Below are 12,171 nucleotides of genomic sequence, written 5' to 3' on the forward strand. Positions count from 1 at the left end.
AAAGAGCGAGATCAGGGACATTAAAAGGATATCTACAGCCAAAACCTTTCTCCTGTTTTGGGATGGAATGGGAAAAGGTTAGAACCCCTGTCAGGTTTTACTGCTATCCTGGCCTCTGTTACAGAGATCTGCCCTCACTTCCTGTCTCGGTGACACCATTTTATTCAGGCAGGAAGTGAGGGGAAAAAGGAACAGGCAATAAAAAAAGCAGACAGGGGTTCTAGTATTACATTACTTAACCCCTTAGCGTGCCTGAGGTGCAGCACAGCTTCTCGATCAGGTGACCACTGTGATAGCCACATAAAATTGGGAACCCACCCCGCTGGCTCCCGATCAGAAGCCTTGACTGAGACCTGTTGGTGACAGTTTGGTTAGTGTGCTGAGAGTCACCACAAAAACCGAACGCCGCCTTTGATGCATATGTGCGGGGGCTGGGGGACAGAGCCCACCTTTCTGGCTGCTGCATATATGTGCTACACAGTCGCAGGGAGGTTAAGAATGCTACTTTTCTGTATTGATGTTGGAGTGTATCCATCATTTCCTGTCTGCTATGATTTTGTCACCAGGACAGGAAGTGAGCAGAAATGTGTCTAACAGAGACCCAGAGGGGGAGAAATAAAGTGACCACAGACACACTTTAAGGGTCCTTTCACACAGGCTTTCCGCTCAGCGGACTCAGTTTTTCTCAGTGGGAATCGATCCGCTGATCCCCACTGAGCAGGCGGATGGCAGCTCCGTCTCTGCTCACTTTGCTGGGACAGAGCTCTCAGATCCCCGCTCTCCTCTATGAGAGATCGGATGAGAACGGACCGCCGCATTTTTCAAAAAGCGAAAAAACGCTATTGCAAAAAAGCTGAAAATCTCCTTCTACAGCTTTCTATGGACATTTTCATAACGTCCAGTGTGCATGAGGCCTTAAAGCGGAGTTCCGAGCAAAACATTTTTTTTTAGCTAAAAATCCCCCCGGGACAGTCATGGTTAGTGCATTTAAGCAACCATAGCCTCTGAACTGTCCCCTGCTTCACTTAGCTGTAAGAAGAAATACTTACCTTGAAAATGTCTTGTCCAGCGCTGCCATCTCAGGTGTGGGCAGCTGAAGCCGGAGCGTCCCTCTTCGTGTCCTCTTCCGTGATGTCGGAGTCCCAGAATACCCTGCTCGTCACTTCCGGGGGGAGGCGCGTCATCCCTGAACAGATTCTGCGCATGCCCAGAAGCTGTTCAGCAGGGAATGACGCGACTGCACCAGAAGTGACGAGTGCCACCAGTGCAGGCGCATTGACTCCTGGGATTGATGACGCTCATCTCCCATGAGTCAATGCAAGGAGGAAGTGACGTCAGGGGGCGCAGAGGGAGGAAGGAAGGTAAGCAGAATTTCATTAAAAACAAGGTAAGTGAAACAAAAAAAAAAAATTTTTTTTCAGGTTATATTAATGTAACCAACGGTGCAAAGTTCATTTTGAGGGTGGAACTCCGCTTTAAATTACCTTGTAAAACAACTCATTCAGTTTAAAATAGAAATGAGAGGCAAAATATTTTTGTATAGATGTAAAGATACATTATAAATACCTTTTTCCTTTTATTATAAGTGATCACATTCCCTCTGTTCTCAGTTGCATAAGAGCTTGGGGAGGAGAAGCAGCAGTACACTGAGCTTCCCAGTGAATGGCTGTGTAGCCGGGGGGTTTAAGAACGCTGTTCCAACAGGATACAATGGCATAATTCCAGCGTACAGACTGTTGGTTATTCAATGCAGCTTGTTTTCTGGGGGAAAGCCTAAGGACTCTTTTCACACGGGCGATCCGATCAGATCCGCCTGTCAGTTTTTTAGGCGGATCTGATCGGATCCTCCATGCAGCTCTATGGGGCAGCGGGTGTCAGCGGAGACACCTCCGCTGCCACCCGCTGCCATCCGTATCCGATACTGTCTGTGAAATACGGATGGATGGAAACCCTATTTTTCCATCCGTTCAGGGATCGGATCGGATGAGAGCGGACAAGCGGTCCGCTCTCATCCGATCCCCCATAGAGAGCAGCGGGGGCTGTGACACCTCCCTCTCCGCTCTGCAAGCGGTGACAGAGCTGTCATCCGCCGGCTCAGCGGGGATCGGTGGATCGATCCCTGCTGAGCAGCACGGATCCGCCTACGGAGGCGGACCGTGTGAAAGAGACCTTAGGCCTCATTCATATGGCCATATTGAATTATGCATCTTGCTGGCAAGTGTAGTGTATGCATGTAATGTTTCATATAAATGCAGAGTAAACAGAAATTCAGAGACACCACCGCTGCTCAGGAACGATTTATAAATATCAAAAATGGATACAAAACTCTACACAGCGGTTTTTATACCAGTGTGGATGTACATTGCAACGGAGAAATACTAATAAGTAACCACTACCTGCAGGTTTCCTCTGATCTGGGTGTGAACATTTACATTGTAAAAATTTCTGATTTTATGATTTACTTAAAACAACAAAGTATCTTCTACCCTTCTGCTGAAAATTCCAACGATGTTACTTCTGGTGAGTGTACACCGGGAATAATTGGAGACCAATGGCAGCCTTTACACTCCGGTATGCGCTATATTGAGTGGACCTTTTTAGTCCGCTTGCTAGTTATTGCCACCTTGGAAGCGGCCATGTTTTTGGTTACTAGCAGAAGACTAACAATGTCCACTCATTATAGCATGTACAGGAGAGTATACGCTGCCACCTGCTCAGTGAAAACACCAAGTTGTGGAAATCTCCAATTATTCCTGGAGTACACTCACTGGAAGTGACGTGATTGGAGTTCTCGGCAAGTTGGGAGTTTTCGGCAGAACACTGGGAATGACCTTCGCACTGGTCACATGACGGGGTAATAACGGCTTTGTCGTTTCAGCCCTACATTATTCAGATGCCAGGCTTAACCACTTCAGCTCCAGAAAGTTTTACCCCCTTCATGACTAGGCCATTGTTTGCTATACGGCACTGCTTTACTTTAACCACTTCTGGACCGGAAGAATTTCCCCCTAATGACCAGGCCATATTTTGCGATTCGGCACTGCGTTACTTTAACGGAAAATTGCGCGGTCGTGCAACGCTGTACCCAAATAAAATTGATGTCTTTTTTTCCCACAAATAGAGCTTTCTTTTGGTGGTATTTGATCACCTCTGCGATATTTATTTTTTGCGCTATAAAAAAAGAAAAGAGCGACAATTCTGAAAAAATATATATATTGTTCACTTCCTGCTATATAACATTCTCAAAAAAAAAAAAAAAAAAAGTAACATTTTTTTAACATTTTAGGCCAATTTGTTTTCTGCTATATATTTTTGGAAAAAAAAAAAATCACAATAAGTGTTTTTTGATTGGTTTGCGCAAAAGTTATCGCATCTACTAACTATGGGAAAGATTTATATCAATTTTATTGTTTATTTTTTTTTTTTTACTAGTAATGGCTCCGATCTGCGATTTTTAGCAGGATTGCGGCGGACAGATCCGACCCCTAACTGACATTTGACACTTTTTGGGGGGACCAGTGAAATTACTACAATAATCAGTGCTAAAAATATGCACTGTTACTGTAATAATGACACTGGCAGGGAATGGGTTAACACTGTGGGTGATCAATGGGTTAAATGTGACCCTAGGGGAGTGATTCTAACTGTGGGGGGCATGGCTTGTGAAATGATCATAGAGACCAGCGATATATAGAAGGATCACAGGCACTCTGTGATCATTCCAGAGAGAAGAACGGTCAGCTGTGTTTACAACAGCTGACCGTTCTTCTCTCTCATTGCGGGTGGCCATCGGAGCCACGTGCCCCGCTCATCGGAGTTCCCTCTGCCGAGTGGGGGATGGGAGTGCACCCCCTAGCTGCAGGCGCACGACCAACGTAGGTCTGCGTCGTGTCGTCCTTCCGCAGTAAATCGGCGGTGGGCGGTCCAGAACCGGTTAAAGGAGAAGTATATCCAAAGCTGGTTTGGCTGTACATCTCCTATGGATCACGGGAGAGCAGTTCCTTCTGCACTCCTGTGACCCGTTTTCAGCAGAGGGCGGACTGAAGTCAACTCTCTGCGGACGTCGCAGAAGTCGGTCCACTGCGTCATCTCAACAATGGAAGTCGGGGATCTGTCAGGTGCCTGGACCGACACCCGGCTCAACCTCTCAGAGCCTGAGCCGGCCACTCCGCACCCCTCCACAGCTCAGCGCTCCAATGAGTGAGGAAGGGGCAGAGCGGAGAGATGCGACTGACAGTCAGCAGCTCTCTGCTCGGGGAGCTGTCAGAAGCGAGCGATCAGCAGCGTTCAATCGCTCGGGTTCTCAAAGCAGAGGCGCCGGGGGACAAATGCAGCATCCACCTAGGGAAGTACAATTGGGGGAAAACATTACTTCTCTTTTACTGGCAATTGTGTGGTCATACAGCACTGTACTCAAATGACATTTATTTCCCACAAATACAGCTTTCTTTTGGTGATATTTGATCAGCACTGTTTTTTTTATTATATAAACAAAAAAGATAGAAAAGTTTTGAAAAAAAAAATAATAAAAATTTACTTTGACATAAAGCTTATTCAATAATAAAAAAAAAAAATGGAATTTCTTCATAAAGTTAGGTCAAAATGTATTCTGCTACGACTTTGTTAAAAAAATAAATAAAATAAAAATCCCAATAAGTGTATATTGATTGGTTTGCGTGTAAGTTATATAGTCTACAAACTTTGGGATATATACTGGAATTGTTGTTTATTTCCTTAAAAGTAATAATGGCATTGATCAGCGACTTATAATGGGACTGTGATAGCGGACAATCTGACATGTTGTGGGCACTGACATCTCCAGTGACACGAATACAGTGATCAGTGTTAATAATATACACTGTACAACTCTAACAATCAACTTCTCTTATTTTCTCTATTTTTGGGGTTTTCAAAATTCCTTCCTGTTTCAAAAAAAAAAAAAAAAAACTGAAAAAAAAAAAAAAAAAAAAACAGTCAATCCTGCAACAAATCCAGTGCGCTCCTAACTTCCTGTCCATTCTGAGGGCCCTTTCACACTAAACACAGTTGGATGCATTTTGAACTGCACTCAAACTGCATAGACAGCCCAAAATCAGGGTAATCCTATGGGCATAGTTCACCTTATTGCAGTGTAGTTCAGCGCAGTTTAAAAAAAAAAAAAAAAAAAAAAAAAAAAGTAGAGCATGCTGCATTTTTCCCCACCGCAAATGCAGGGAATGCGCTTCAAATACGAATCCAACGCCCAGCATCCGCACTGAGAGAGAGCAGCCTACAGTGACAATGTTGCTCCACCACTGATACTATACAGTGAGTGTTGTCACCCTGGGACAGGAAGGGTGTTTCTTCTCCCCTGTGTGCTACAGGTCACCCCACATTCTATATACGAGGGGTAATGTATTCTGGTGTATATTTTAAGTGAGAGCAGCCCAGGGTGACAACATTACTCCTGCACAGATAAAATACAGTGAGTGTTGTCACCCTGAGACAGGAAGTCTTTTTACTTCTCCCCTGTGTACTACAGGACACCCCACATGTTAGAGATAAGAGGCAACACATTCTGTAATGTATTAGAGAGAGTACAACCCAGAGCAACAACATTGCTCCTTCACTGATACTATACGAGCGTTGTCACCCTGAGACAGGAAGTGTGTTACTTCTTCCCTGGGTACTACAGGACACCCCATATATATATATATATATATATATATAAATAAGAGGCAACACATTTTGTAGTGTATATATATATATATATATATACACACACACACACACACACACACACACACACACACACATACATATATATATAGAGATATATATATATATATAGAGAGAGAGAGAGACACCTAGGGTGACAATGTTGCTCCCTCCTCCACAGATACAAAACAGTGAGGTTGTCACCCTGAGAGAGGGAGTGTGTTACTTCTCATCTGTAAACTACAGGACACCCCACATGTTAGAGATAAGAGGCAACACATTCTGTAATATATATATATATATATACACATACACACACAGAAAGAGAGCGCAGCCCAGGGTGACAACGTTGCTCCTCCACAGATACACTATAGTGAGGTTGTCACCCTGAGACAGGAAGTGTTACTTCTCCCCTGTGTACTACAGGACACCCCACGTTAGAGATAAGAGGCAACACATTTTGTAGTGTGTATATATATATATATATATATATATATATATATATATATATATATATATGCAGCCTAAGGTGACAACGTTGCTCCTCCACAGATACAATACAATGAGGTTGTCACCCAGCGAGAAGAAGTGTGTTTACTTCTCATCTGTAAACTACAGGACACCCCACGTGTTAGAGTAAAGAGGCAACACATTCTGTACTTTATATAAATATATAGAGAGAGAGTCCCAGGGTGACAACGCTGCTCCTCCACTGATACAATATAGTGAGTGTTGTCACCCTAGGACAGGAAGTGTGTTACTGGCAGGTGTACCAGGGGGACATAAAGGGTTAAAAAGCCTTCATAAAGACAACTAATGCAGCCATGACATCTGAGAATTGCTGAGCTGCCATATAGAGGACATTTCTGTTCTCAGGGTATCACACACCTCATTGTAAGTCCCTGAACACATTGAGGGATCAGCCTACTTTAAAGCCCAACTCCGGGCACAGATCACTTTATTTGCTTTAGTACTCTGCACAGCAGGGGAAGGTCTGGCACCGGAGGCCAAGCAGTGACCGCTACTTACCGCACTCCTAACAGTCAGTGCAGCCAGGTCATGGACACGCCCCCAGCCTGCTGATTGGAGCAAGGAGGGTCAGCAGTATGGGGATCACATAGCACTCTGATCTCTCCTCCTATGTCCATGTACAGGACCAGACCATGCAGACAGGGGGAGAGATCAGAGTGCTATGTGATCCCCATACTGCTGACCCTCCAACAGCACATTATGGACCAGACTGCACTCACTGGCAGGGGTGCCAATATTTTTGCGGCAATTGTGCATGCTGCAGGTATTGGATACTACAAGAGCCTGCAGAGGGATGAGCGGTATGATGATCTACAATGGGGGGAAGGGAGGTGTCTGGATTGTGAAATCCCTGAGCAGGAAGACCGGCCATTCCCCGACCTCCAGGTGCACAATGTCCCCGGCAGACCCCTATGGGAGGTGTACAGGGTGCAGGCCTCGTCCCGGGCGCTGTCTTGGCTCCATTCCCCGGGCGGCCCCCGCCCTCCCCGGTCTGACTCACCCACCCAGAGCCGCTCCCACGCACACACAAGGCGGCCTAGCCGCAGACTTCTCCCCGGGTGCAGCTCCCACCCACTCCCGGGTCACCACAGCCCACACTCCCCCCTGCCGGCGGCCCCGGGACTCTCCCCGGACACTCACCATCTCTCCGGTAGCTCCCGATAGCGGAAGTGACAGCTCCGCGCACGCGCACTGCGCCGCTTCCCCTACAGAGAGCCACGGTCAGCCGTCGGGACAAACCATTCTCCTAGTGGGGGTGACTTTCTCCGTACCATCTACTTGCATCCAGCTTTTCTTCACAAACATCCTATGTTTACCCGCGAGTAATAATATTCGTTGCATAAAAAGGCAATTTTGGTAAACGTCGCACTTGCTTTTATGAAAAAACAGAGAATGAGAGAAAATAGAGCGCTATGTCTCCCCCCACTCTCATAATGGACGCGCCTCCTATGCTCCTCGCCATATTAGGGAATGTGGAATGCTGATGGTCTAAACCAAAACGTAAACGGAGGGAGATTGGATAATAATTTTAAGCACATTTGCTCCGTTATAAGCTCCGAGTGCTACGAATCCTAACCTGAGGAAACTATTTATTAATTTCAATACAAGCACGCAGCTCTTTATCCTGGCAGCACCCTAGGTTAAATATACTATTTACAGTCAACCATAGAACTCCCCTCAGTGCATATAGTTCATTCCACGCTCGCTCTAAGGTGTTGTAGAGGACCGCACTATTGTTAAAAATAGGGGAGCACATTTTGGAATAGATTCATTTTCTCACAAACAGCTGCCAGCCCAGTAGCCGCGGATGTATAATTTTCTTTGTTAAAACGTGTTACAGGTTATGAACAGCAGCACACCGCTCTGCTTTCCTGCGAAGAGGTTCAGGGGGCGTATGTGTACCCCCTGCTTGTGCTGTGAGTGGTGTGTTCCAAAGGCCCCGGTTTAGTGGTCGCTTGGCACCTGGGCCCGGGCAGTCCTCCTCTGCCACCTGCTGGCACACAAAGGCCGGTAGGGGGGGGGAATCGGGAGGTGTGATCGGGGCCCGGGAGGAAGCAGGAATAGGGTCAGTTGATGGTGGGGGAGGAAGCAGCGCCGTAGTGTATTATGCTGTGAATGAATGTGAGTACTGATCACTGGGATATGGGGGGGCTCTGTATACAGCAGCATGCATACACCTACTGCAATGGAGGGGGCTGCAGCTCATCACCATGGAAACCCATTGATCTCTACATTTTGTAAATTTGCATTTGTTTTATGCATTGATCACCTTTACAATGGTTTCTCCCCACCTCCTCCTCCTTCCTTCTAGGAGAAATCTGATACATTGTATGAAATCTGACTCTATATTCCTTTGTAGCAGTGATAAAATACATTGTATCTGAGATAAAGTGTTTCTACAGGACATACATGTCCATATATTGCTTAGATGTGGTGGCTGCATTCATTTTTCTTTTCAGGGTTTTTCTCTTTATGTTCCCCCTGGTGATCCTGCCAGAAACACACTTCCTGTTCTAGGGTGACAACGCTCACTGTACTGTATCTATTTAGGAGCAGCGTTGTCACCCTGGGACAGGAAGTGTGCCAGGACTCCAGAACAAAAAGTACTGGGGTACCATGCTTTTCCATGGCCACGAGCGCGCCTGCGTTTGCCATATGTGTAGGGGTGCCATTAAAGGGGAGCTCCACTTCTCTGCCCCCCTCCACTTCAACATTCGCCACCTTTCAGGGGGGAGCAGGTTCCTTGTGTTGACAGGTACCCCCTCCCACTTCTGGTTCACTTTGCCGAGGTGAAGTTAGCTGGAAGTTTGGCCCCCTTCTCCCTGCAGCTGGCCCATTCACACATGCACAGTCCATATATTGCTTCGATGTGGTGGCTGCATTCGTTTTCATATTTTTTTTTTTTTTATGTTCCCCTGGTAATCCTGCCAGAAACACACTTCCTGCCCTAGGGTGACAACGCTCACTGTACTGTATCTATGGAGGAGCAGCGTTGTCACCCTAGGACAGGAAGTGTGCCAGGGCTCCAGAACAAAAAGTACCGGGGTACCATGCTTTTCCGTGGCCACGAGCGCGCCTGCGTTTGCTATATGCATGGGGGTGCCATTAAAGGGGAGCTCCACTTGTCTGCCACCCCCCCCCCCCGCTCCATTCCCACATTTGCCACCTTTCAGGGGGAAGCGGGTTCCTTGTGTTGACAGGTATCCGCTCCCACTTCTGGTTCACTTTGCCCCGGTGAAGTTAGCCGGTAGTTTGGCCCCCTTCCCCCTGCAGCCGGCCCATTCACAGAGCGCAGCGACATTCACGCATGCACAGTCCATATATTGCTTCGATGTGGTGTCTGCGTTCGTTTTTTTTTTTCTTTATGTTCCCCTGGTGATCCTGCCAGAAACACACTTCCTGTCCTAGGGTGACAACGCTCACTGTACTGTATCTATGGAGGAGCAGTGTTGTCACCCTGGGACAGGAAGTGTGCCAGGGCTCCAGAACAAAAAGTACCGGGGTACCATGCTTTTTAGTGGCCACAAGCACGCCTGCGCTTACCATATCCATGGGGGTGCCAAGCTCCCCTCCCCTCCCCCCCCCCCTCTCCATTCCTACATTCGCCACCTTTCAGGGGGGAGCAGGTTCCTTGTGTTGACAGGTACCCGCTCCCACTTCTGGTTCACTTTGCTGCAGTGAAGTTATCTGGAAGTTTGGCCCCCTTTTCCCTGCAGCTGGCCCATTCACAGAGCGCAGCGCAATGCACGCATGCACAGTCCATATATTGCTTAGATGTGGTGACTACATTAGTATCCTTTTTATTTTCAGGGTTTTACTCTGTGATTCTGCCAGAAACACACTGTCCTAGGGTGACAACGCTCACTGTACTGTACCTATGGAGGAGCAGTGTTGTCACCCTAGGACAGGAAGTTTGCCAGTACTCCAGAACAAAATGTACCGGGGTACCATGCTTTTCAGTGGCCATGAGCTCGCCTGCATTTGCCATATGCGTGGGGGTGCTGTTAAAGGGGAGCTCCACTTGTCCCCCCCACCCCCTCCACTCCGTGGTGAAGTTAGCCAGAAGCTCGGCCCCCTTTCCCCTGAAGCCGGCCCATTCAGAGAGCGCAGCTCAATTCACGCATCCACAGTCCATATATTGCTTAGATGTGGTGACTACATTAGTTTCCTTTTCATTTTTAGGGTTTTGCCCTTTATTTGTACTCGGCAATCCTGCTAGAAACACACTGTCCTAGGGTGACAACGCTCACTGTACTGTATCTATGGAGGAGCAGCGTTGTCATCCTAAGACAGGAAGTGTACCAGGACTCCAGAACAAAAAGTACTGCAGTACCATGATCTTCTGTGGCCACAAGCGCGCCTGCGTTTGTCAGATGCGTGGGGGTGCCATTGAAGCGCAGCTCCACCCAAAAGGGGAATCTCTGCTTGTCTGCTCCTCCACTTTCACATTTTGAACCTTTCAGGGGGGAGCGAGTTCCTTGTTTTGACAGGTACCCGCTCCCACTTCTGGCTCACTTCGCCGCGGCTAAGTTAGACAGAAGTTCGCCCCTCCCCCTCCTTCCCCCTGCACCCAGGCCCATTTAGAGTGTAATGCAATTCCCACACACACTCCATATATTGCTTAGATGTGGTGGCTACATTAGTTTTCAGGGTATTTCACTTTTTCACTCGGTGCTCCTGCCAGAAACACACTTCCTTCCCTAGGGTGACAACGCTCACTGTACTGTACCTATGGAGAAGCAGCGTTGTCACCCTAAGACAGGAAGTGCACCAGGACTCCATAACACAAATAGATCGCCATCACCCCACTGCACAGGTTCAGGATTAAGGGCCGGTTCGCCCAATAAAAAGTGCGTCTGAGCAAGTTCCCGGCAGTCTATTAATTAACGCACAAAAATTACTGCAGTACCATGCTTTTCAGTGGCGACCAGCGCACCTGCGTTTTCCAGATGCCTGGGGGTTCCATTAAAGCGGAGCTCCACCCGAAAGGGCACCACCTCATCTCCATCTCTGCTGCCACATTTGGCACTTTTTGGCGGGGGGGGGGGGGGGGGGGTGGTAGCGGGTACCTGGTTCTGACAGGTACCCGCTCCCACTTCTGGCTGATCTTGCCGAGGCAAAATCAGCCGAAAGTCAACCCCCCCCCCCTTCTGTCTGCCGTTGCTGCTCCATTCACAAAGTGTAGTAGCGAACCGGCTCGGATGAAGATACCGATGGATTCCAGGACAGGTAAGTGCCCGAATATTAAAAGTCAGCAGCTACAGTATTTGAAGCATCTGACTTTTCGTTTTTTTTTTCTGAAGGATCCTGGAGCTCCGCTTTAAGAATCAGCGGGAGAGACTTCCTCATTGACACTAATCCGTGGTTGCAGGACACAAAATCGCATCTTTTATGGCCTGCCTTAGTGAGCTAACTTACCTGTAATGAAGGATGTCCTATGCCAAGCAGGCAGATGGATCCTGGGGAAATCTTCAGTGCAGGGATGCCCCGTCCTCTTCCTGGCTCTGAAGTTCCGGCACTGATGGGTTTACCAGCTCTGGGTCTTCTGTGACGCTGCCCAACGAGGACCACCCCCCCTACTCCTCCTCCCATTTCCTCCACTCAGAAATCTTCTTTTACTGCCTGGAACAAAATCTGTGAATGGAGGAAATTCAGATGAATGACCTGATTCTGTCCTTCATTCATAGATCCTGTTACAGGCAATGAAAGAACATTCCCAAATAGAGGGAGGGGGATGGGTCCTCATCGGGAACTTTTTCACAGCAGCTTCATAGAAGAGCCGAAGCAGTTTACCCTCGGAGAGCTGGAAATTCTGAGACTGGAAGAGGACAGGGCATCCATGCACAGAAGATTTCTCCAGCAGACGTCCTTCATTACAGGGAAACTAGCTCACTAAAGCTATAGAGATTCTTTTTATTACGGCTTAACTTTAACCCCTTCCCG

The 12,171-nt window shown here is 47.6% G+C and overlaps 2 protein-coding genes across 2 annotated transcripts in view; one reads left to right on the forward strand and one right to left on the reverse strand.

Moving 5' to 3' along the window:
• Nucleotides 1-7,460, reverse strand: part of LOC309562138 (tubulin tyrosine ligase 3-like) — a gene marked incomplete at its 3' end in the record, with an annotated part of 112,413 nt that extends 104,953 nt beyond the window's left edge. The window contains exon 1 of the mRNA XM_082266264.1: nt 7,369-7,460. Within this exon, the coding sequence (XP_082122390.1) occupies nt 7,369-7,371 (3 nt within the window). The 5' untranslated portion in view covers nt 7,372-7,460. The remainder of the gene's footprint in view (nt 1-7,368) is intronic.
• Nucleotides 7,461-8,145: 685 nt separating this feature from the next.
• TADA3 (transcriptional adaptor 3) overlaps nt 8,146-12,171 on the forward strand; it is a 33,633-nt gene continuing 29,607 nt past the window's right edge. Inside the window, exon 1 of the mRNA XM_082266596.1 lies at nt 8,146-8,349. The gene's annotated coding sequence lies outside the window, so the exon portion shown is untranslated. The remainder of the gene's footprint in view (nt 8,350-12,171) is intronic.

The sequence above is a fragment of the Pelophylax lessonae genome (assembly GCF_965119305.1).
Source record: "Pelophylax lessonae genome assembly, chromosome: 8".
Classification (NCBI taxonomy): domain Eukaryota; kingdom Metazoa; phylum Chordata; class Amphibia; order Anura; family Ranidae; genus Pelophylax; species Pelophylax lessonae.